General features: G+C 39.5%; 3 protein-coding genes across 3 annotated transcripts; 2 read left to right on the top strand and 1 right to left on the bottom strand.

The window, feature by feature from the left end:
• The first annotated feature begins 665 nt into the window (after window positions 1-665).
• Window positions 666-5,823, top strand: LOC124287701 (RNA-binding protein 8A-like). The gene is made up of 6 exons (XM_046724221.1): window positions 666-821; window positions 2,396-2,455; window positions 2,659-2,736; window positions 3,657-3,793; window positions 4,311-4,441; window positions 5,284-5,823. Exons 1-6 carry the CDS (start codon window positions 758-760, stop codon window positions 5,312-5,314), a joined length of 501 nt encoding a protein of 166 aa, XP_046580177.1. The 5' UTR covers window positions 666-757; the 3' UTR covers window positions 5,315-5,823.
• Window positions 5,824-6,181: 358 nt separating this feature from the next.
• On the bottom strand, window positions 6,182-9,756 carry LOC124287700 (sperm-associated antigen 8-like). Its single transcript, XM_046724220.1, has 6 exons — window positions 9,565-9,756; window positions 8,211-8,385; window positions 7,524-7,569; window positions 7,272-7,386; window positions 6,911-6,973; window positions 6,182-6,658 (listed from the first exon to the last, which is right to left on the bottom strand). Exons 1-6 carry the CDS (start codon window positions 9,646-9,648, stop codon window positions 6,536-6,538), a joined length of 606 nt encoding a protein of 201 aa, XP_046580176.1. The 5' UTR covers window positions 9,649-9,756; the 3' UTR covers window positions 6,182-6,535.
• A 1,063-nt stretch (window positions 9,757-10,819) lies between these two features.
• Window positions 10,820-24,613, top strand: LOC124287726 (protein FAM184A-like). The gene is made up of 5 exons (XM_046724261.1): window positions 10,820-11,326; window positions 18,185-18,416; window positions 18,815-19,459; window positions 20,168-20,518; window positions 22,068-24,613. The coding sequence occupies exons 2-5, from the start codon at window positions 18,315-18,317 to the stop codon at window positions 22,209-22,211; spliced, it is 1,242 nt and encodes a 413-aa protein (XP_046580217.1). The 5' UTR covers window positions 10,820-11,326; window positions 18,185-18,314; the 3' UTR covers window positions 22,212-24,613.
• The last annotated feature ends 1,288 nt before the right edge of the window (window positions 24,614-25,901 follow it).

Raw genomic sequence — 25,901 nt, 5'->3', positions numbered from 1 at the left:
GAAATCTGATCTCTCTCTCTCTGATTACTCTCATTACATCTATTCATCTCTCTCTCTCTCTCTCTCTCTCTCTCTCTCTCTCTCTCACTCCTTGAATATGACTGTGAAGGTTAGTATCAATGATGTTGTTGATAATCTTGAAACTTGTAACTGAAATCAAAGAAACACAAGGCCATTTCCTTTCTTTGTATGTGTATGTGTGTGCCGTGAGCGTGCGCGTGTGTGTATGTGTGTGCCGTGAGCGTGCGCGCGTGTGTGTGAAAAGAATAATGACAAGAATTCTTTGGATATATTTCCCTTCAACTTTCTGCCAACATCTGGCGTTGTAATAGTGTTCTTTTATTTATTTATTTCTCGAATTGTTTACAAACAACATCGCACAGAAAACAAATATAATTGTACAACCGACTCTGCTTTTAGCGGAGATGTCTTCATTATGAATGTAGAAAGGGTTTTGTCGTTTACACACATGTACTCTATGTATATATATATACACATGTATAGTATATATTTCCTTTCAACTTTCTACCGACTTCGGGCGTGATCAGGCTCGTGACCCTGTGTGGAGTTCATGTGGAACACAAATTTATAGTGGTATGCAACTCCCAGGCAGCATTACCTCCCCACAAAACGTAGCGCCACCGTCGATAGCAATCGGAACCTTTCTTACAGTGCATTGTTCATGGTAATGTAGGCGACGTACCGAGGCTTACCGGAAAACATCGACCTTTGCCTACTGTTTCGAACACACGTGAAAATGGCGGACGTTTTGCTTGTGAAAGAAGATGGTGATGAATTCGAGGTCGACGAGGAGGGAGATCGTAAGTGAAAGCAGCCGAAAAAACAAATTATGAAATTACAGTAATTATGGTTTAGCATAGTTTACAACGATTTGTTTGGAAGCAATATTTATGTGGAATACCTTTCGTGTAGTTAGTGTCATTTGAAAAAGAATGTTTAGAATCGTGATTCCAAGGCTATAAAAGAAAAAAACCCACTGAAGTGTAAATCATTATGCCTTTGGCTCTCAGACAATGGCCATGGTCAAGATGCCATATGATCATCATGATGAACACAAAGGCCTGCATTGCTTTTTGTTCCTTGTGTTTTTGCAATGCAAATATATGGGATATCAAATATATTCAATAAACACAGTGTGAGTGTTAGATTTTTCAAGATTATGAGGGTTGCAAATGTTGGACGTAGGGTTAGAGATATAGCTGTAAACTCTCAATAGATCTATATTCACATGGTCACCACATGAAATATAAGCATGCTTTTCGTGAGACCCTCAGTTATTGCGGTAATTAATGTTATTGCTCTTGGGAATGTGAGTGAGTGAGTTTAGTTTTATGATGCACTCAGCAATATTCCAGCTATATGGCAGCGGTCTGTAAATAATAGAGTCTGGACCAGACATTCCGGTGAACCAATGGCATGTGTCAACCAAGTCAGCGAGCCTGACCACCTGATCCTGTTAGTCACCTCTAACGCTTGGGAATATGACATTTGGCACTTAAATATTTTTTCATTTGACTGAAGTGTAATCTTCTTTTCTGTTGTAAACACTGTGGCATATGGTCTCTAATCGTTCAAAGCTCAGTTGATCCGTAAATTGAAGCGACTCTCTATCACCACAGTATTGCTATTTTTAGGCTATGGCATGCTGTACAGGCATATGAAACTAACTATTACCTACCACAGGCAACTACTAATGTTTATAGTTTTAATATTTAAAATTATTTTTGGATTTTATTAGGATCAGTAAAATGTAAGTTTCTTTTTAACCCCAGAAATGAATCTTCTATTCATTAGGATACAAGTTAACAATAACATAGCAAACTAGTTCTTAGCCTTAAAGTGTACCATAGAATTGGCAACCGTGTGCAGTACATCACTTCAATTTATGTTTTTAGGATTATATATCTGCAGACAGCCTTATAGTTGTCACAGGATTACTCTTGACAAAGTTGGTTTTGATTTGTGCCAGATGCAAACTGCAATGCCTGTAGGGGTCACCAGTTTCAAAATGTTCCAGAACTTATTGCAAAGATGAATAATTTACTGCACTTATCATTTTTAGACCTGACAGTCCCAGAAAAAAATCACTTTTCCAAGAGCACTGAATTTGACCTATTTTGCATGTGTAAACAGCCAATGTTGGGCGTGGTGTTTCCACTTTCTTGATGTTTTCACACGTCACGATATTAGACGGTCCAAGTATACCAATTACCATGTTATCATCAGCACAAATTATCATTTTTTGTCTTCCATGTGTTACTTTTGTAAAGTATTACCATGGTTACCTGTATTTGAAGCGGAACTGTGTGACATATTTTATCTTTTGTGACTGTTATAGTAAGCTTGGTTTCAAATGTATTATTTTCCACATCAGAGGGTTTGCTGAAGCTGAAGGAAAAAGCAAAGAAGAGGAAAGGACGAGGGTTCGGTTCAGGTCAGTGAAACTAATCAAAACAATATTTATCATAATTATTACCATGAGAAAATCCTGTTTACTCCAAGTGTCAGTTTATCAGTTGTTAAAAATCCTAAATCTTAGAGAATATGGCTTCAGTTTAATTATTGTAGGAGTGGATTTTTTGACAGTTCACAATGAATGCACATAACAGAAGTTATAAAGTATTGTACATTATGCAGATGGCCCAACACGGAGCGGTGTCGAGTCATTTGAGGCGATGGAGGTGGATGAGACAGATGGACCAGGACCACAGAGATGTAAGAAATGAGTATATTTGTCAGTAGTGATAACATGATCATGAACCAGGAACTAGTTGAGTTTTTTTAGTTTGTGAAAGCAGTTCCATTGATTGGCATCAGGCATACAGAATGAATTCTACTTTTTGTGTAATTGTATATCTAGACAGATATTTTATGAAATTGTATCCACAAGAAGTAATGACTCACTCACAGAAAATATCCGTATACATGTGAAACCTTGATAATGTTCCACTTTCAGTTATGATAGAAAGTTATATAAAAGTTTGGTACACACTTTGAATTTCTTTTTCGTATTACCAAACCACGTTAACTGTAAGACATTAAAATAATTTTGGACTTGATAGTCTGGGTCCTGTTATGAAAACTCCATCCTCGATAATCTCCTGGGTATACATTACGATAAATCTCCTGGATGCATCTACGGCTCGGACCGATGATTTTTTTACCTCCCTTGGGTGGCTTTTTATCCAATCAGGTGTCTATGCTGGGAAGTTGAGCGTACCAATCACAACTCAATTTCGCTTCATAAATTATTTAACCGATTAAACTTGGCAATACAATTGATGCAGAGGTGTTCTGAAAGAGGTAGAAGGAGTTCTTGCATATATTTCAAGTTTCAGACCTGTCAATTTGTCAGTATGATTTCCCTCAAAATCTGAGTCGCATTGCGAACATTTGCGGCGAACAAACCTTCTTTGTTGACACTGGCAAGCTTGGTTGTAACGGCGGCTTAGCTGATTGGCTACTGTGAGAATGCGGAGCCAGCAAAGGGAGGTAATAAAATTATCGTGCCAAACCATAGATGCATCCAGGGTACTTGTGGAGATTTATCGGAACATATACCCTGGAGATTATCGAGGATGTGAATACTCCTGATTATCACTGAACTGTTTTAAGTGTGATGTTTCTGGTGACAGCGGTGGAGGGCTGGATTCTGTTTGTGACCGGGGTTCATGAAGAGGCCCAGGAAGATGACATCTACGACAAGTTCGCTGAGTATGGAGAAATCAAGAATCTTCACCTCAACCTAGATCGAAGAACAGGGTTTCTGAAAGTAGGTTTTGATGAGAGTCTGTACCATACTCAAATATGCCCACGACATGCAGGAGGAGAGTTAACTGTGTGCATGAACAACTTTCAATTTTTTTGTCTGAATGAAACATTTACTTAAACTTCTTTTAAATTCATGACTGCTGCACTGGTTTTAAAGGTGGGAACTAACAGACCAGCCTTTTCTTTAGCCACTTGTTCTAAGTCCTACACTAGTAATATTCTTGTATATTCTTGTGGAAATACTAAAAGTGATGCCAAGAGCCAATTTCAGGCTTGTAGAAGCTTTTGTATAAACTGAAATACTTTTACTTTCTCTTGTCTCTGTACATTTCAATGTATCATTTGAAAGGCATCTAGTCTTCTCTAATCTGTCAAAAACGGGTGCAGAAGTTGGGCCTTTGGGAAGATATGAACTTTCTAAGAATGTTACATGTTAAGTACATCTGAAGGTTATTTCAGGTGTGATTTGACTTTGTACTGGGGATATACATAATAGTTTTCTAACTCCTTTTTTCCAGGGCTATGCATTGGTGGAGTATGAAACATTCAAGGAAGCAGAGAAAGCAATGGAAGCACTCAATGGTACAGAGATCCTGGGTCAGTCCATCAGCGTGGACTGGTGTTTTGTCAGGGGGCCCAGAAAGAACAAGTGAGTAACAGTCGAAACGGACAGTTGTCAGTCAGCTGCCATGTCACATGGAGAACTGTATGCCGGTTGAAGGCAATACATTTTCTGCAGAGTAGCAGTTAGAAGCAGTTTGTCAATACAAATTACAAGATAAGTGTCATAATACAACAAGATATGTGTAAGATATGTTTGTATCTTGGTTCAACTAATTGAAATATTTGTAAAATTCCGATCCCCATTCTGGGATGTGAATATTTTGGAGTGAGTGAGATAGGGGGTTAGATTTATGCTTTGTCCATACATCTGCAGTTTTCCATTGTTGTTGTTAACAATATATCCCAGAACGTATGTGGGGATGAGGATCAGTTTGATGCCAAGAAGTCCTAGGATTGTATGCCAGTTCCAGTTAATATAAAGGTGACCTTGACCACTATTCCATGGTCAAGGCAATAATGTAACAGGTTTTCAAGTGATAGGTACAAAATAACAAACAGCAAATATTGTTGGATACAAGGTATTCATAGCCATGTACCATCCTGACAGGTAACAGACTATTCCTGATTTTGAGTTATTTTGCAGTTTTTGAGACAAACAGAATGTATGTGTTAGGCATATGTTCTGTATGCTGTGCATGACACCATTCAGTACTTTGACTGCCAAACACCCAAATCAGGAGAACTCTTTATCAGAGTAAACAGAATTCATAAAGGCGTTATTCTGCTACCTCTGATAGAAATCGCAATATGTTATTACCCAGAGATTTCACTTATTTCAAAAGTAAGACTTGAGTAAGTGAATTGCAGGTATAACTTTTTATCATGTTAAGTCTATTATATTTCTAATGCAAACCATGTCCTTTTCAGAGGCAGAAAAGATGATCGGAGACGACGCTGATATGTGCTGCATTCATCAGAATCATCATTATTAGCATACCCTGTACAGAAAGCTGTGTATATTGTTTGTAACACCCAAAGTTGAATGAACTGTCAACAAACACATATTTTGTCTTCTAATACTAATATTGCTATGTTACAAACAGGACTGTATTTTGACTACACTTATGGGGATTGCTAGGGTAATGTCATAAAAAGCGTTTGTCTACTAGCAAATTTTTATAACTCTTCTGTGAGATGCCATCATGTTCATAATCATTTTTCTCATATGTGTTCATTCACAGACTGTATCACACAGATGATGCATCAGTCCTTGTATTTATTGTCAGATACTATGTTTGTTTGCTGAAGGTCAAGGAAAGTCTTCCTCATATACAAACATTCATCAGGATGAGCTACAGATACCTAGGGCTGTACACATTTTATGTAATCATTTCATTTAGTTTATGTCTAGTACTGTCATGGTGTTATGTTCATTTTACCATTATAATAAATAGTGATAACCATGAATTTCTCTTGTTTTTTTATATGAATGCAAGGTGAAGATAGCAGCCTAACTCATTAATGTCGTTCATTTATTATCTCTAATTTATGTGATTTTCACAGATTAATAAGAAATTGTGGACAGTTTCCAATTTGAAAGGTGGGAAATAATGATGCCAGGACCAGTGATTGATATTATGATCAATGATGTTCTCTCTTGGTTGATGCCGGTCATTGTTTCATAGTTGTGTGGAGCAGTGTTCATGATGTCAGTCAGTGAATTGCTATACTACTATAGAAACTGCACCATGTGTTGAGCACATAATACAGAGGCACACTGAAGACACCTCCAGGGTAGCAATTGTGCAGCTAAGAGACAACTTTCTGTATTTACAATAGCATTTATTAATAAATGACTGTACAATATATGGACAAGATCAGTCTAGTGACAGGCTTGCACACCACATCTTAACAAAATGGTTAAAGTTAGGATAGATCCAGATGACCACATCCAGCGATAAAACCAATTTTAGAAAGGAGCTTTGACCTAAATATATTCAGAATTGACGGAAAGAAATATGAAACATAGATGTAGATGAGTTTGCTATTGCCAAGAATGTATTATTACAATAAATCTTATACTTGAGAAGCACATGTAACCCTCCATATTCCTGCTATGAAGTGTATCTTTTCAAAATCTGTACTGTCCAAAACATGTTTATCACAAAGTTAAAAATGTTCACATTTTGGGATAGTTTTCCAGCTCATATGGCTGTGGTTCATCCCAGTATTCACTGATTGGTTTACTGAAGCCATCATTCTTGCGAAACGCTGTGTCTCGGGTCTTCACCTGCGTCACACCCTGTTAATGTAAGAAGTAATACTGTCATCATCAACAGAAACTTCAGTGTGTATAAGCTGAATATGGTTCAGTGCCAAAACAAAATGAAGAAGAAAGGTCTTGTTTAGCCATCATGTCACGAATGATATTTAGCACAAAAAGGAAGATGGCAGATACAGTATTTGACATAGGAAAGCTTATATAATTAGGTTTACCCAGAATTAAATTGTAACAACTTAATGAGTCCGATCAAACAAAGGACAGATAACTCACTGTTGCTCTGTCTCTGTGCTCTGACCAGAAGCTGACTGGCTGATCTGTCCGGTAATCATGATTCTGAAATGAATAAACAAAACACTGAAACACAGCTGTGTTGATTTAAACAAGTTTAAAGTGTATGTAGATCTGACAATGGAATTTTCTGCTTTTTGGTTCCGAATACAAACTCAACATGTTTTGAGTTCCTTTGCAGTAAATGTTAGGTGTAATCTAACATGAGTCGGTGTCATTAGCCACTGTTAATGGACAATATCTCTCTCATTTTGTTTTCCAGTTTGTATTAACACAAAGACTTTCTGTTTGGACAGGTGAAGAAATCTGTAAGATATAATCAGATTTATTGTTGAATACTCACAGCTGTGGGTTTAGGTTTGATGGACACAAAATCAGGCTTGTTGAAGTCAGCCATTGTGACAGATCTGAAGTCGGCCTCTGGTGGTGGTTGGTTGAACTCATCATGCACTTCTTGACTGTCAAACAATTTCAACACAAACATAAGCTGCTAGCACTAATTCAGAATATCGTTTAGACATATTTTTCCTTGTTATTATCGATTTTTGTAAAACATCTTAATACCCATTAAAGACTAAACTGTTTGAGATCTTACCTGACTTTCTCAAACAACATCTGCTGCATTAATTCTGCTTTTTTCCCTGAAAAGACAAGTTGTTTCATTATGAACATCTTCATATTTTATACATGTTAGGAGTGAAATGATACATCAGTTCAATTTGTATTCAACCATATGAAGCACAATCTGTTAGTCACTGAATCAAAACAAGACAATACACTTATGATTCTTTTACTGACACTCCCCAACCCATAGTTTGTTATGTCAAATATTGGAAATGAATTGGTTTCAGCATACAGGTAACATGTTTAATATGAACAATAGACACAATCAACATGACATTGTGTCTCCATCTAGCTTTTCCTTGGAACCTGTACAAATAGGAAGTTTCCATATGATGTTACATGAATATGTGTATTGCAGTATTTATCGTATTGTGACCAGTTCACCTCGGTGTTATATGCTGCAGTGTTCTCCCTGTTCAGAAAACCAAACTGCACAAATAGATGTACACAGGGGTGAGTGAGTATGGTTTTAAGCTGCTTTTAGCAACACCAGACACCAGAAATGGGCTTCACACGTTTACCCATGTGGGCAATCGAAGCCGGGTCTTTGGCGTGACAGGTGAATGCTTTAACCACTTGGCTACCCCACCGCCCCAGATGCACACAAGAACAGACTTTCCACACACATGATGTTACTGAATTATGCATGCTTCATTACCTATCTGTCTGACATCAGGCCTAACAGGTTCCCTATATGAATCGGTAAATGTTGTGAGCTTCTCAGGTTTAGCATCGAATGCCGTTGATAGGATTCCTTGATGTCCATCTTTAAACCCCTGAGCACTGGCAACATTACTATTAGCATTGTCTGGTACTATCTCCTTCACCGCTCTCTGAAATACAAAAGATTGTACAAATTGATGTCAGTGTCACAGAAAAATTCAGATAAATTGAACAATTCAACAATCTATCCACTCTTAAAAGTTGCAGGTTACAGCATGAGGAGGACACATTGTTAATTTTGATAAATTTAAGTTTGTAGTGCTTCATATAAGATCTTTCTATGATTTTTGGAATGTTAATGAGAACACAGTTGTAATCATGTAAAGTACCTTTGAATTGAAAGTTCCCCTAATGGAATGAAACAGTGATCAGTACATGATTTTTAACATGGACTATTCCTTTTCCACTTTTGTTTTTAAAAAGGTTGAAATATGGTTATTTTGTATTATGCAAGATAATGCATTAGTCAGCAAAGTACTATCACATTTCTGTATATTAGACCCAAATCCAAATTTATATAGAACCATTATAATAAATTGTTTTGAAAGAGTTTCATAAACTTTTTGAAAATCAGTCTCAGTATATGGGTGGGTGTACAATGGGAATGTTTTCCCCCATCTTGGACTTGTATTGTTTTCATTGACTTAAATGCCTGAGAAATGTATGCCAGATTAATTTTACCATCTAATTTATCTACTGGGTCTACATTTACTGTTGGAGAGTAACAGTGTTTTGGTATACCGGATACTTATAGCTTTGGATTCTTCATTTATGTCACCACTGGATTTACATAAGTTTCCGTAAAATTATTTTTGTTCTTTGATAACAGCTTTTCTCTATGTTACTTCCTCACCATTGTCATTTATGACGGTGTTAAGAATAAGTTTAATCATAAATTTGTATTTTCTATTTTGCAAGTGGAAACGTGATTCGTCATCTCTCCTTCTTTCTACCGATGTATTTTGTTACGAATTTGAATTTGATCAATTTATTCTTCGTTTATTTTTTGGAGTTCAACTTGTTTCTGGATAGATATATCTAACTATATTTTACGCATGATCTACAATAGTTTGCAATATCATTCTTTAATTTATGGATGTCCAAAATAGCTTCATAAATATTTATGCAAAAAATTGTCCTAGGTATTTTTTTCGACATTAATGATATACTTGATGAATGTTTATAAATATTAGAGAGAAAGTTGTGAGCCAAATATCCGACGAAGAAACTTACACAGTGTAAAATTGTATTTTGTTACACAGGCCGTAATGGTCAAACCGCCTACTTACCTCTTCGACCCAGTTCTCTAGCAAACATTTTCCTTCAGAGTTGTTGAACCGTATCTCATTTCGACCTTGATTAAGCAAACTCATATTAAAAGGTGTGCGATTATTGAGAAAGTATGTCAAATTCACGCGCTGTCTCAAAAAAGTGAAGGCGATACAACAAGCAGTCAGGATTGTTTACACGGAAGCAGTATGGCTGACGTTGCTATGGTAAATGCGCAGAAACGATGCGCATACGTCCATCGCACCTGTCCCGTTATTAGAAGCGCACGTAAAACGTCATCATTACACAGACGATGGACCACGACTCCCATACACATTTTTTACCCGCTTATCTTAAATGACTGGGCCCATCAGCTGGCACTTTGTATTTTTATTGCAATGATGACACTTGATAGTCAGTGATCCTCTTTCAAAAAAAAATTCAAAGTGGTGCCATCACCATATTATTGTCCTGTGAAAGTTTGAATCGAAATTTGGCATTCAGTATGGGGAATGGGGCATATGTTTTTGGTCACTGTTTCCCGGCAAATATATATCCATCCAGTTTTTCACTCATTTTCATGGGTAATAGGAACACGAAATAAATTAAAAGAACAACTTTTTCTTCTTTTGAACATTATCATTTCAATTCTATGTCAACAGTGATTTCAGTAAAAGCATTATAAATCAAACAACCCCGTATATTCTAGTGTAAATATCATGTACTGAACCATCGGAATCATTAAGACAACGTTTGACAGGTTTGTCTTTACATTTATCACTCTGTACTGACACTGTTCTTTATCATCGTGATGTTTGACAACCTCTCCCGGTGCATGGAGTTAAGCTGCAAAGCGTCTCCGGCGTGATTATAGCTTCCAAAGTCACTCAACGTAATCACTTTACTCCCTGAAAGTGTCTCGATAGCAATCGTGTTATTGATTGCCAATTTTCCATTCACTTTGCCAGTCAGCAAAACAATATCTGTCTCCTACCCTTGCTGCTGTTTGTAACATTAATGCTTCAAAGAAAGCTTTATTGAATGAAAGCCCAAACAACCCTACGACGGAACTGCTTTGTTTTGATCAATATTATAACACTCTATTGGGTTGATCGATCGCGACTAAGTTTGATATAGTTAAATATAGTGACAGAACATGAGAGCTGACCTAGTATACTCCCTATAAACAATAACGGCATGCTAGATATGAAATACTCGGTCGGTGCACACGTTATAGTAATGTTTGCTACCAGTCACTAGCATGCTAAGCTACCGTCAAGACGCCAGGAGGCCGGGGCTTTATGTGGACGCAAGAATGGGATTTGTACATGTCGTTTAGCAAGGGTATTTAGTTGTGTTTACCGGCTACTCTCGGGGTGCTGTACTCTTTCAGTAGGTTATGTTTACCCGCGACACAAGCTATGGGATACTTTTACCGGCTTCACCAGATATAGCACAGCTGCCTTTCACTTTGTGGCTAGTTGAATCACGTCACTTTCCGTTGCTGAGAACAAGTGAACACGGACAGGGCAAGCGACAAAATCAGATCCAGATGTATTGATTATTTTGTTTGTCAAATCACTCCTAGACAGAGTGAAGGTGTTGGACTACAGAACTTACACAGCCTTGGACCGTCCCTTCGTGCCCGTGGGAGCAGACGACACTGATCGTCTGCCATCTGGGCAGACGACACATAGATCGCCTGGTGCCGGGGCACAGGGGAGAGTAGACGAGACAAGTTCCATTTCGCCGAGCTGTGACACGCTGGTTTCCGTACACCCGGTAAGATTGTCCTGACTGGCTCTGTCCGTCGTGACATAATGAATCCTGCAAATGCTAGACACGAACAGTGTAGTTGGTTTCGATATTAACGTGACATGTCTGAAGATTCATTTGGAGATCAGATAACCCGCATACAGTGGTAGGACTGGAACATAGACACTCCGTTTCTAAAGATTTATCGCACTATTACCACTTTAGGATATGTCGAGTTTTTCACTGACCCTAGGATTTAGAACTCAACGCTATAAGGTATTTTACGTGGTTTATTAAGTATGATCGAAGTCTGTGTGATTAATTCCCGTGTGTTGTATTTGAAGACGGGGAATATAGAGTTTGCCTCGATACCACACCTATCTTGTATTGGTATCTTGAGCGTAGCCATGTACTGTTTAAATACTGGTGTTTTCAAAGACAGCACAAAACATATTCATATACAAAGAATGCGGATCTCAACAGTCTCTAGGCTTTGCATGTGGTGAGGTGGGGTAGCCTTGTGGATAAAGTGTTAGCTCGTCACGCCGAAGAGTCAGTTTCGATTCTCCACGCAGGTTCAGTATTTCAGTCTATTCCTGACGTTGCCCCTGTCATATGGCTCTGGATGTTGCTGAATGCGGACTAAATAACTCAATCACAATATATACAAGATTTTCCAGTCATTATCTGAACACCTTAAGTACCACGATATAAACTCACAAATTTATATACATGTACAGGAAACGGAGCAAATAGTGTTTCTCCATATGTCTGGGAAATGATACATACTTACAGAACACATGGATACGATGTTATAATGACAGCGTGGTTTCACGGGGCATTTGTATCTAATACATCACCATCTCCCTTAATTAGGTGTAGTGAGTGAGTTTGGTTTTACACATTTTTTGCATAATTTTCAGCATCAGAACAGTGGGGCTCACCAGAGTCGGACTTGCACATGTGGAGAACGGCGCTTCGGAGTGACGAAAAATGTTCAAACCATTGAGCAATACTACCTACCTTATATACATTTTATGTCAAATATCAATTGATAAATAACCTGTATATATATTGATAAATCTGCCCCGCTTCGTTATCTGGAGTGATGCACACATTCTCAATGAGTGGTTTGCTGTTGGCCTTAGAGGGAGGAAGGGGTTGACGTAGCCTTGCTCCAAGGCTGTACTGAAGGCTAAGCCCATGTATGTATAGTGATTCTATCCTTTAAAGAGGCAAGTCTAGATAAGCGGACAGTACAAGGCCAAGGACGCCAGTCGGTTGGAGAAATATGTACATTCAATTTCAATTTCTTTTATTCAGGGTACTGATGAAGCCACAGGCCTATAGTACAATACAAGTGTGTACAGTTACATGGTATTTAAAACATATTTTCTACTTTTGAACCCATGAAAGATGTACATTGATAGATTTTTAACAATTTGTAGATTTGTTGCTTTCAACAATAACCTTAATTTATATTCACAGTGATTGATGCGGTAAAATGGGGGTATATATAACATTCTTAAATTGTGAAAATGCGAACAGACTAATATAAAATGATACTCATCTTCTATCACCCCTAAATCACATAACATACACAGTCTATTTTATCGTGGAACATTATGATATCTGCCCTTTTCTATATTTAATTCATGGGATGTACATCTTAGTCGTGCAGTTGCTGTCCTAAACTTTTTAATGTTAACATCAAGGAGGTAACGCTCTGCTATAAGATCTGATTTAAAAGTGCTATATAATGAGGTTTTGGGTGATAGAGTTAGCGAAGCAGTCCAGAGTGGCAAGTACATATCTTTTAACCTTTGTGTTACAGATTTAATAAAAACATTTATGTACATATATGTACATTCTTTAATATTTAGACTATATGATTTAAACTATTAATTATTTCCTTGTGCAAGTCTAGGGTTGACGGTGAGCTGTAGAATGACTACACTTGGACCACTTGGCAACTGAAGGAAGTGTGATTCATGTCATAAGAATTCACTCTATTGTCTCTTAACTGTAACTGTGTGTAGACTGTAGTTAAATGTTGTGGTCACCCGTTGGCTACAGATGTCATGTTGTAGCCAGGGCCCGCAGCTGCACCAGTTACCACATGTTTAAGACAATATTTGACAATCAACGATGTAGAATATCCAATATTAAGTCAGCAGTAGAGTTTTTCACCAACAGTTGCAAACTGCATGAAGATAGGTGCAAGGTGACTAGACCGTCTGGAGTTGAACTTAAACAATATTCTCTACAACATGAATGGCAGGGCCGATGAGTGTAGACCAGTAAGAATAGAATGTCGCGCCTCACCCTGAAGACCCTGGTTCGATTTTCCAGCCTTATTGTTATCTGGTTACTGACAGAACTGCTTCCGAAACCAGCTGATATATGATCAGCGTAGATACTCACACACCGGTTGAATGGAATAGAACACACCGTTTAGATAATAACGTTCTGCTATGGCCAGTCAGAAGGTTCAATATGGAACATTCTCAGAAACCAACCTGAACGTGGCTCTTGTAACGCCCTCTCTACGAATATCGTCGGTAAATGCACCTTGATCTGAATTGAACGTTCAAGGAGGAACTAGGCGTGGTCGACAGCTTGATCGTCATTTAGAGCGTTATTCTGGACAGTCTGTAATTCGACCAATAATTATTGATGTAAAACATTGAGGTGAGAGACGAGCACATTTTAAAACACATTTCAATTCTTTCGATTATGTTTTATCATCTTAAAAACTAGTTTGAAATAGCGCTTTGCACAGTCATTGGAATGTTTACCCTAGACTATACACAGGTATTGTGTTTATGCAGGATACACTTTTGAAAATCACGCTGGGAATCCTTCACAGCACGCCAGGAACTTTGCCTGTTAACGCATAACTTCCTCACCCAATGTTCACTGTGTTATTTACCACCCATGAGCCATTTCAGGTAGTGTATATAATTATATGCTCGGTCTTCTCCGACTGCAGACTGGAGGATGATCCTATTTCGGTCGGGTCTTTGTGTTAGCTTTGAATATCACATTCATGGTGAGGCCTTTGTGAATAACGGAAATGAAACCTATATCTTATCTAGCCGGAGCTCGTTAAGTGACAAATCGCGCTGCCATGTATACATACACGCATGTAATTGCAGATTTAACCGTTTGGCTCTAACCGTTGTGGACCCCTCAACTGCGGTCACGGTAAATACACGTACACCAACAAGATCACTTCACAGGAAGCACACATTTCTTAAACACCATCTGTTCCTTTCAAACGGGTCCACTTGCATTCATCTTGATCCTCACTCCCGATGAGACAGTGAGGACAATGCCTAAAGTCACAGAGGCCAGAGGTCAAGCAGTGACCCGGGTTTCACTGGCAACAGGTGCTTGGAGGAACAGGTAGCGCGTTACTGCGACAGGTGTGTGGCTCGACAAGGTACACTTGTTATATAGTGGATCTGTCACTTATCAGTGTGAAAGAGAGTTATGGCCATTTCAAAGTCAGAGACCCTTTAGAGTGGATGGAGCATGGTCTGTTCTCTCTTCTATTTTTATAGATGTTATGTGTTTTTATGTGCAAATAATAGAATTCAAATCTTTTAAAAGCTAGGGGCTTGCACTTATTTACCAGCCATAGAAGTCATGCAGTTAGGCTATGCATGCTAAAATCAGTCATGTCCATCAGTTAGAGGTTATTCCTGAAGATACATAAGGGTTCCAAGTCCCCACTCTATACTGTAGTCATCCGGTACACCAACCGCTAAATGTCCTGAAACGGTACTTGGTTATTTCACACAGAATGCATGCGTGCTCAGAAGCTTAGGGATAAATATTCTATTTGTTTGTCACTTTGCTCAAAGAAAGACGAAACATACATTTCAGGATTGAAATATCGGCATGTGTATATACCAAGCATACTTTTCTAAGCATCCGGCTTAGGGATGGCGACAGGATTGATTCCACAGCCTTTCAAGGTGTGATGCCGGTGTCTTTGTACCTGCAGTCTCTCTTATATACGGTAGAAACCTCGCACGCAGTGAACTAAAATGAAACATAAAATTCTTTCCAGTAAATATATATAATGTCATACAGCTGGCGTGTCTTATAATAACATCTTATCCCAGAATAAGATTAGCTAATTTAGAAAATGTGTCAGCAAGATAAAAAATATATTCAACCTGAACCCAGAACAATGCTTAATTTCAGAGCTGAGGCAGTTAGGACTTGCTAAATAATGATAGCCTGAAGTGGGATTTATTTCTTTCATATGTGTATTCTTTGGGATATGTAAGACAGACGGAATGAAATCGAGATGAATAGTCCATTATCAAATTATTATAAGCCTCGTTGTTGTTTTATGTAACCTGAAGACGTTAAGACACGCCGAGAACTATGGGTTTTATGACATTCCTCTGCGCATGCCTGTAATGTCACATTGGAGGCGCTCTAGTTATACGTACATTGTCGCGCCCCCTCCACGCGGCTTGCCCTTGTGACAGTAACAAGTGGGGTGACGGACACGTTGTCAAACACATTACTCGCTCGAAAACCAATATTGATCAAGTATTCTGTTGGAGATAACCCCTGCCCATACCCAGCTGCAGGTTGACGACGACGCTATAATCCCCCAGCCCCCCGCATACCCCGGTGTAAAGCAGGGCGATCGGGGATACACGACTGAACAAAAATAATGTCAGTCCTAAGTAGATTAATTCGCGAACAGAATTTCAGTAATACGCTTATCCCTACGCTATGGAGTAATTTCTTACAGGCTGTAAACGGTACACTCTCGAACTTGATTGACAACGGCAGGGTTTGGATGTAGGTGTTGACGATGTTTGTGAGGAGAGCTGATTCCGAACGTCAGCTGCAAAGTTCAAGGTAATATCTGTACAACACTCTGTAGTGAATTCATAACGCCGCTTTATACTTCATTTATGTTTTTATGCTATTTAATGGAGTATATATGTTGGCGATACTACCTTTGGATAGTGCTTATTAAAACCTCAAGTATTTATAGCTCTTGTCGATATTCTTGGAGTGGTGTTTATAGCATGTTCTATACGTTAGTAGGTTACCATAAACGGTGCATCGTGTGCTTGTTTGAAAATAAACTTTCTAAACTTTACCTACTGGCGAATGTACGGCAACCCAACCTAAATTATGGTGTTTTTGTTGTGATCTCAGTTACAATACCAATATATCGGCGATCAGTCGAACGTGAAAACGTTTCTTGATCTATGATCTTGATAGGTATATATCCCATTACAGTGACTGACAACGTGATCCCCACGTACGTACAGTTATGCATTATAATCAATATATTAAACCGGTGCCCCTTTGTGTTCCGTGTCAGTGGCCCCACCATACAACACGTTGTGGACAGGGCTGTACGCGGAGGGCTTCTATTGAGACATTCTTTAGAAACCTCTCTGAGTTGGGTTCGCTGTTGTGAAAACAATTCTTGACGTCACGTCAGACATTTCACCTGTTAATACAAGGAGTAACAGTTGCTAACATGTGGTCATCGCAGTAGCTCTGTATTGGCAGATAGCTAGAGCAGAGAAACCTGGAGAAACAATACGGTAGCTGGGTTCGAACCCGATACTTATCCCGATTATGATAGTTGGTCCCTTAGCTCTAGACCCGTGAAGATCCGGGTCAGAATTGATCTTCAGTAACCCATGCTTGTCGTAAGAGGCGACTAACGGCATCGGGTGGTCAGGCTCCCTGACTTGGTTGACAACATGTCAACGTATCCCAATTGTGTAGATCGATGTTCATGCTGTTGATCCCTGGATTGTCTGGTCCAGACACGATTATTTACAGACCGCCGCCATATAGCTGGAATATTGCTGAGTGCGGCGTAAAACTAAACTCACTCACCCTTAGCTCTGAACCTTGCATGCACTTTGCTTTCTCCTTATTGTATAACCAGGCGTTAAACCAACCCACTCACCAACACAGAGCCTAGTGACCCGACAGGACATGTAAACATTGGACACATATACTACTCACAAGAAGTTACGTACCACCCGATTCCTTCACAATATACGGCATGGCAGATTAACCTTAGTCATATCAAAGAAAAGGCTGATCCTTAAATCTTTTTAGTGGTATAGTTAATAAAATTGTTTCAGCAAAATGGAGGTTTCAGTGGTGGTTGTACAGATTATGGGATTTGCTACATTGTCATACGTATTTTACAGGTTTTGATTATGGTCTTGCACATCCTTTCCTGGACCTCAGCCTGCTTTGGCTCGATATAAGATCATTATGGGATATCACTGTCGATTAACCTCCAGTGAACAATTGACCGAGTCAAGAGGATTAACTAATCTCCCTTACAAGCTAGAGGGATTAAACGGAGCCACGGTGAAACCAATTGGGCCATGTAATGAAATACATTTCACAAAGTGCTGGATCAAGAAAATAAAAGATTAGGATGTACAGTCGAAACGTCAGACTAATCGTCTTAAAAATTAGCGAAAACGTCACTTCTGTGGTTCAAGAATACTTTAGCTCTGTACATGAACAGTTCGGATAGTTACGTACACTACTGTATTCCATTACGACCAGTTCGGATAGTTACGTACACTACTGTATTCCATTACGACCAGTTCGGATAGTTACGTACACTACTGTATTCCATTACGACCAGTTCGGATAGTTACGTACACTACTGTATTCCATTACGACCAGTTCGGACAGTTACGTACACTACTGTATTCCATTACGACCAGTTCGGATAGTTACGTACACTACTGTATTCCATTACGACCAGTCAGGACGAGATCCAGACATGTGGTCATGGCGTTTTAAATGACAGCGTCTGGTAAGGTTACCGATCTATCTAACACACCCCTTCATTTACAGCTACCTCAATAATGGAGTTCGGCTGAAGATAACCGACCAAGTTTAGTGACGGTTGTCAAACTGTAGCGGAGGTTGGCATGTTGGTATTTGACGGCAGTGTGACGGTGTTGTGACAGACGAAGAGGAGAACATGGAGACGCAGAGGAGAAGCTTTGAGTTCCGGATGTCCAAGAAGGTGGCGGAGCTGACGCAGGTCGTGCACATGCTCTTCACGCGGAATCACGAAAAGGAGGTAACACTGTCAAGATGAAAATGTAAAGATATAGATACGTATAGAAGTAGACTTAGATTGTTACTCCATAGTTTCTAGAGAAAGGTGGAGAATATCGCTGCATGTCTGTCTGTCATGTTTTACGTCAAGACGTTCTTGAAACGTTCATCAAGGTGCAGCTGTAGGCATCCGTGGTTAAGTTTTTGTTCCATTTCATGTGTTAAGTTCGGGTGTCCCCTCCGTGGTTTTATGGAAACTTGCCATGAACGAGGTGAAACTATACTAAATAAATAGGCCACCTGGGCTTAAAACAGAATACAATTACGCTTGTTAAAACAAGAGCGCTTATTGCCAAACAACATTTTACGAAATGATAATTATATCTTATAGTTGAATTTTCTATGTTTATCTTAATTCAGGTTGAAATCGACGCGGTGAAGGAAGCATACGAGCTGGAGATACAGAATATCATTCAGGACGCCAGGAAGAGGTTGTCAATCCTACAGGGAGATTTGGAGGACATGAAGTTCCGGGCTGGGGACGAGGGCGAGAAGATGCGACAGATAATGGAACAGGAGTACATGCAGCGGGAAGCGGAGCTCGCCAAGAGGCTGGCGGACACCGAGCAGCTCCTGGCCGACGAGAGGAGTGAGTGCCAGAACATCAGGGACCTTCTCATCACCGCCCAGAAGGACATTGAGCAGTTACGCCAAGGAGTCGCGGAACAGCTTAACCTGAAATCAGACGAGATAGCAAAACGAGACAAAGAGATCGAGCGGTTGCGCAAACACGTGACAAGCCTTGAAAAGGGAATGAAGGATTCGGAAAAAGAGACAAACTCGGCTGTGAGAGATTTCGAGAAGAGCAATGAGAAGCTGGAGTCTGAGTTGACTCGCGTGCATGAACTGTTGGAAGAGAGTCACAGGGCCAAGGATCAAGTGCTGACCAAGGTCAAGGTATTGGAAACTGAGTTGAAAAATCTGAAGCGAGATTTCAACAGACGCGTCACAGAAACTGTGGCTAGTCAAGTGAACAAGATGCCCCGCAGTGCGCCGTCATACACAGTAAGTAACCCCTCCCGATATATGTAACGCCGACTGTAGCCAGGTTTTAAGGATTATATTTCAGTATAGTCCCTTTCTCAAAATTATATCAAAAGATGTCATAATCAATCGTGATGTAAGGTGCCTATGTGCGTCGAAACAAGATCCGCTAATGGTTGGTTTCGAATTCGAGATTTTTTGTTATGGTTATCAACACTATACCTCTGGGTCGATTTTCCAGGCAGACATGGGAGACATCTGATGTTCTGTTAAGAGTGGCATTAAGCCATACTCAACTGCATAAAAAGCAGGGGCCATGGGGTAGGCTAGTGGTCAAAGCGTTCGCTCGTCACGCCGAAAACCCATGTTCGATTCACCACATGGGAACAATGTATGAAGCCCATTTCTGGTGCATGTCCCCCGCCGTGATATTGCTAAAACCTGTGTAAAACTCACTAACTCACCCACTCACTCACCAACCCACTGCAAAAGAAGCAGTTAGGTCTTAACAGAAGAGAAACATCATCATAAATCTGTGTCGTAGTATAGTACTTAGTTCTTGAAGGACTGGCGCCCCCACCGCGTTGAAATCATTTCTATGACACTACTGTGTACCTAGTCATGGGTAATTTTGTGCGGTAAACCTGCTATGTTGAAGGGGCACGTCCGCCCTGATTGATTGGTCCATGCCTTCTCAACTCACTGCAGTACCTTGTGATTGTTTTATAGAACCACAACGAAGAGCTGGAGCGACTACGTCGGGAAATACAGCGTTACCGCCTGGAGCTCAGCAATAGAGACTCAAACTTTAACCGTGTGTTCACCACGCAACAGCCAGTCATTGTAGACCCTCGGAGCGCTAAATCAGGGGCGGTGCAGTCACCTCAACCTAACAAATCTCTCAATCGAAGCCAAGGCAGCCTCGGCCATGGTCAGTCAGGGACTGTGATACAAAATGGTCTTGGCCAGCCGGTGTTGGTAAACGGGTACACAAAACCCGGGGGTCGGGGCTACAGAGGCACCGCAGTGCCCTCCAGCAAGCCCCACTTCTCAAGTACCATACAGACGTACTACGAGGAGGTAAGCCCAAGGTGCTTGGTCGTTCACGTGAGTCTGTAGATGCATGCTGCTGAAGTATTAGTACTATCATCTTATATATTGTAACTTACTTTCAAAATGGTTTCTTCAGTCTCCTGTGGCATGTACGAGGGTTAAAAGAATGGGAATCAGTAGTTTAAACTATCTCGGCTCTATCACCATCATCCCACTTTATGTATACATCTAATAATATACAAGTTGCGTGTACACAACATACATAACATAATAACCATTGACGCCAAGTGTTGGCTGCTTGCCTTCGTAGCGATATGCATTAAAAAGTCCAAAACACAATATTAAAAACACTGTGCCATTTTGCCTATTGTTCAAATTGAGGACATTAACTAATTTATATATTGAATGATCCAATGGAGGCTTCATGCATGCATGAACTCTAATGCAGTGAATAATGTGTAATAGGCTTTTCGTCTCCCATACAGGGTTTAGACATGTATTCTGCTGTTGTCAGTTTATGCGACAGACTGCACACAGACCACGAACAGTACAACGTAGAAGTGACCCAAAACCTAACGTTTTTAAAGTTATTGGGATAAATGTCTCCATTAGACCGAACGAACCCAAGGGATTGAAAGTACCGAAGGTGTAGAACTTGACTAATCACTCAGTGCTTTATAATACCACATTATCCGCGTTCGAAATTAACGTCGATCCTTAGGCCCGCAGCCGACTGAAAGCCGCTCGGACCCAGAGCCTTGCTTTTCTGCAGGTCCTTATGACTGACAGCTTTTTCATCCCCAATAACTAAGAGTATTATTTTTCAGAAAATATCATTCAGTAATTTCTAGTTTTAATCTCGATCAAAAGCTGTTGTCTGAAAATGAAATGGCTATCATTTTCGAGGGAGCAATTTAGACATTTTTTAGTTGCTCGAAATGACGTATACTGTAGGTAAAATATAGGGCCTACACATTCTGATCAGGGCTCACAACCATTTGTTGTTCTGGGTCCTTAGAACCTTCAGCCTTACTGGGTTAAGAGCAAACACTGACCACATGAGAGCCGAGTCTGTATGTGTTTAAAACTTTAGGGTGCATTTTGTGCTGGAATGTTCTGAATTTTAAGCCTAGGTCGTGTGTATATCCATAAGTCATTTTTGTTAATAATATTAGAGTTTCAAGCTTTGTTTCAGTTTGATTCCTGAATTCAAACTTCAAAATATGACATACCTGACTCTGTACTTTTCGCAGATATGGACATTTTGACTTAAAGCGTTTCCGCCATATGTACATCGACTAAACGTAGAATAATTGAAACAGGATCAATTTCTATCAGTTGAAGGATTGTTACAAAGGTTCTTGGTAACCAAAGATGGCGATGTAGTGAGATTAACACATTCCATTTTGATTTCTACCTGCACTTCCATGAATCAGGAAAGGGATTACACAGTCAAAACAAGTATAATACTCAGTACGACTCTTAATGGTTGGTATTAAAAGTAATGATATAAACGTATTTCCAAATGAACGTATATCAAATTTAATATCAATTTGAACGTGTGTATTTTTTCCAGCTGAATCAAAGTCCGCGGCCAAACTCGGCTTCCAGTCAGTTACCATCCATTGCTTCCTCAACGTCTTCCGCCGAGGGAAGGTCAAGGTCACAGAAATTTTCGAAGCCGAGGCCGCTACCAAAGGAGATGCTCTTTTCAAAATGACACCATGGAAAAAGGCAAATACCACTGCACGAGTGACATTTACTATGACGTACTGTGCATTTGAAGACTTCAGTGATGGGTAGTAATCAGCCATTTAAGGAGGTGGACATTGTAGCGAAGGGTTCAGGAAGAATGTGTCTTTTGAAGAAAAAAACCCTGTTTGGTGTGTCGGATGGTGTATAATTTCAGGTTATATTAACAAAGCAGTTCTGTGATAAGCCTGTGTGGCGGACACTATTGTGATTATACCATAACAGGCATTTATGTGACGCTATACACCGATGCAAGGTCATACTCGTGTGGTTCCCTTCCCTGTGATACTATTACGTCATAGAACCACGCTCACACATTTGATCTATTCAAAACCACGTCCTAAAAACATTTAACGTCATTCAAAAGGATATTAATGTCGGACACTTCAGTGACGTTATTCAACGTGTTACCACGCCAAAAGCTACAATTCAGATATTCACTCATGATATAACTCATCGTGAATTTGACATTATTTATGTTAGTTAATTATTTAATGTCGTGTACTCGAGAACCGGCTTTTCCGTCGGACGAGGGTTCGTATGAACCACACATGGCTGCATGATTTCAGGCCCCTTTAAGAATATCCTTGCAACGACCCATCCAAATGAAGAATTGCGAAATATATATGCACATCCAGACTATGGACTCAACGACGCTAGACTAACAGACGACATTCTAAAATATACATCTACCCTAGTAACTGTTTGACACACCTTTACATTTATTGTTCAATGAACGATCAGTTAATCAATGACGACTTACATTTGTAGCCATATGTTCAAGAAAACAATTCGCATCGGCCAGTATGATGTAAATACATTAAGACGCGCTCTGACCGACGTCCTGATAACATTTTTTTAATCCAGTTGCAGTAATATTATATAAAGAAATAAAATAAATTTTCTAGAAATCAATGTTACCTTGTCACGATGTGAAAGAATATTCTACTTGACTCTATAAGGATTCTGTATGACAGGAGAAAATAAAACGAAAAACAAATACTATACAAGTAAATTACATATAATGGTATGCGTGTAAAGTAAATTTGTACGTATGTATTCATCTAAATTATTCCATGAAGGAAATTGCGTTTACGTTGAGTGTGGTCGCCAGTAAACCGCACTACTTTTCCATTGCGTACATGGCACTACACGCATCTATGGAAGCGTATTGGTGCCAGTCTTTTAAAATATTTTCATCTACATAGACAAAACTTTCTTCTACGTTGAAGATACTCACACCATGTAAGTGATACCTTCATTGATGTAGAAGACTCTTTTATTTTCTTAAGTGGAGACCAGACCCAGAATAACCCTCGAATAGTCAAGAAAATATGGTTAAGAAAGTCGATAATACGAAGATGAAAGTATTGTTTACGTAGAGGGACGGTGGGGTAGCATAAAGGGTAAAGAGTTTGCTCTTCACGTTAACGACTCGGGTTCGATTCCACACATGGGTATTATGTGTGAAGCTCATTTCTGATGTAAGTGATGTTGCTGAAATAATGCTAAAGGCTGCGTACAAGACCATACTCAGTCACTCTTCTCAGTAGATGAAAGTATTAAACTGAGGCACTACGCATCACAGTCATATTTGCTTCTAATAATCTTCTCATCCCTAAGTCTCAATATTTTAAATTTTGTATGTTGTGAATGTGTTTTCCTGAGATTCTGATATAGGAATAGATACATATACTGGTATATAGATGAATTGGAAGCATATACACACTCCCATAAAAATGCTACAATACAGTAACATCTGAGTCTTTCACTCAATCTACACACCTACACACACACACACACACACACACACACACACACACACACACACACATGGTCAGTTGATCATCCACTGGTCTATATAGAGAGTTTGAATTAATGTGCTAAACCTTTCACAAAAACATCATATATCGGCGTTTGAAGTATCGGGAAGCATGGCTACTTAGGGTTTGAACTATGTTTGGCTGTCAGACCTTAGCATGCAGTTTGTGTCCCGCCCATGCAGCAAATATTAAAACGCCCAGATCACCATGTGACTGATGTCATGATAGGTCACCACACATGCAGATAATCTTGTGTTAGGCGTAGGCAGCAATGACATCGCAACAGTTCATGTCATTATAAATGCAACAGAATGGCTGCTGTTGGTTTGGGTTTTTTTAAATATAACCAGTACTTACCAGTTAATACGCGATGTTGAAGGTATTAAGATGGGTGTAGTTGCAGTCTTAAATATATCCTGATCAAAATGCACTCAGTCCATCCATTATGAAGCTACGGTTGTCGCATTTGTTATGTCTACGACATAAACCAACCACTATTTTTGTACATAAAGTATGACCAGAAATTATTGAGAATTTTAGGAACATGTTTAATTGGATTTCTAGTATAAACAACCTTGACCAGCTATCAAGTGCTTGGTTTCATTCCAGAGAGACAACTCTGTTAATCACTTTTTCATTAGTTTGTGAAGAGTTATCCCCTTTGTTTACTTGCTAGCAGACGACATTTTCAGTGATCCTCAGTATGGATGATTTAGAGAAGAGGAAGTTGATTTTAGAGTATTATAACAAGGACATCAGATCAGCTAAAGTGATTTCAAGTAGAACAGGCATCCCTTTGTCCACTGTTTATCGTGTTTTGAAAAATATTGCAAATGGATATGGCATTGAGCACCAGGGAGGCGCAGGTAGGCCCAGACAATTGACTGTCGGTGACAGGAGACGGCTTGGTATTCTTGTTTCTAAAAACAAACGAAGGAGTTTAGAAAACTTAAGGCTGGATATGATTGATAGAGGAACTGTGGCTGTCTGTAAGGAGACAATTAGAACTGAGCTGCATGCAATGGGTTGGCAGAAAAAAACGAGGAATTCCATCACCGATCATGAAACCTGAACAAAAGGAGCGAAGGTTGAACTGGTGCTTACAGCATAGAAAGTTTAACTGGGACAATGTTATTTTCTCAGATGAAAGTTCTGTGTGGCTGTTTCCTAATACACTGAAATTCTGCACCAAACAAACTGAAAAACCTTTGTATCAGCGCCCAAAGTACAGTCCGAAATTTAACGTGTGGGGTGACATATCTGTGTTAGGGGCAACGCCCCTCTGTGTATTTGAAGGGAATATGAACAGTGAGCGGTACACAGATACCGAGGGACATTTACTTCCATCTGCTCACGTGTTCTATGGAAATTGTTGGATTTTCCAGCAGGACAATGACCCAAAACATCGTTCAAAGCATTCACAGGCCTGGTTTGGACCCAAATATGACATTATTAGTTTGACCGATATTGGGACAGCATGGACCACGACTTTCTAACTTCTTTGATCAGTAGTATGCCCCGCCGCATTGAAGCCTGCATTGCTGCCCATGGTGACTTGACAAAATACTAACTGTTCACCTGTCTTTGAATCTGGAGTTATGTTCTGCTAATATTCACATTTAATACGTGAGTAATGAGTGAAAAAAATATAAAAATTTACAGTCTTTAAATTCTCAATAATTTCTGGTTGTACTGTACAATAAAGCATTTTTATAGTCCATATCTCGTTTCTTCTTCATTGGTAATGGGAGCTGCTGCCTAACCACAATAGGCGTGTCACCGACAACGTGACAGCACCGAAGGGGCCCCCAGGTGTTTCTTGTGCTTTACCTGTT

Source organism: Haliotis rubra, unplaced genomic scaffold, assembly GCF_003918875.1.
Source record: "Haliotis rubra isolate DU_JTF1 unplaced genomic scaffold, ASM391887v1 Scf405, whole genome shotgun sequence".
NCBI lineage: Eukaryota > Metazoa > Mollusca > Gastropoda > Lepetellida > Haliotidae > Haliotis > Haliotis rubra.
Note: the sequence above shows the minus strand (reverse complement) of the source record. Positions and strands in the feature narration are given on the sequence as shown.

Coding starts and splice junctions, on each gene's coding strand:
- LOC124287701 (XM_046724221.1), top strand. CDS start 758: ATGGCGGACGTTTTGCTTGTGAAAGAAGATGGTGATGAATTCGAGGTC. Junction 3,794..4,310: donor GAAGAACAGGGTTTCTGAAA/GTAGGTTTTGAT, acceptor CCTTTTTTCCAG/GGCTATGCATTGGTGGAGTA. Junction 4,442..5,283: donor AGGGGGCCCAGAAAGAACAA/GTGAGTAACAGT, acceptor TGTCCTTTTCAG/AGGCAGAAAAGATGATCGGA.
- LOC124287700 (XM_046724220.1), bottom strand. CDS start 9,648: ATGAGTTTGCTTAATCAAGGTCGAAATGAGATACGGTTCAACAACTCT. Junction 7,570..8,210: donor GCCTGATGTCAGACAGATAG/GTAATGAAGCAT, acceptor TTGTCTTTTCAG/GGAAAAAAGCAGAATTAATG. Junction 6,659..6,910: donor AGCACAGAGACAGAGCAACA/GTGAGTTATCTG, acceptor TTACATTAACAG/GGTGTGACGCAGGTGAAGAC.
- LOC124287726 (XM_046724261.1), top strand. CDS start 18,315: ATGGAGACGCAGAGGAGAAGCTTTGAGTTCCGGATGTCCAAGAAGGTG. Junction 19,460..20,167: donor GCAGTGCGCCGTCATACACA/GTAAGTAACCCC, acceptor ATTGTTTTATAG/AACCACAACGAAGAGCTGGA. Junction 20,519..22,067: donor TACAGACGTACTACGAGGAG/GTAAGCCCAAGG, acceptor TATTTTTTCCAG/CTGAATCAAAGTCCGCGGCC.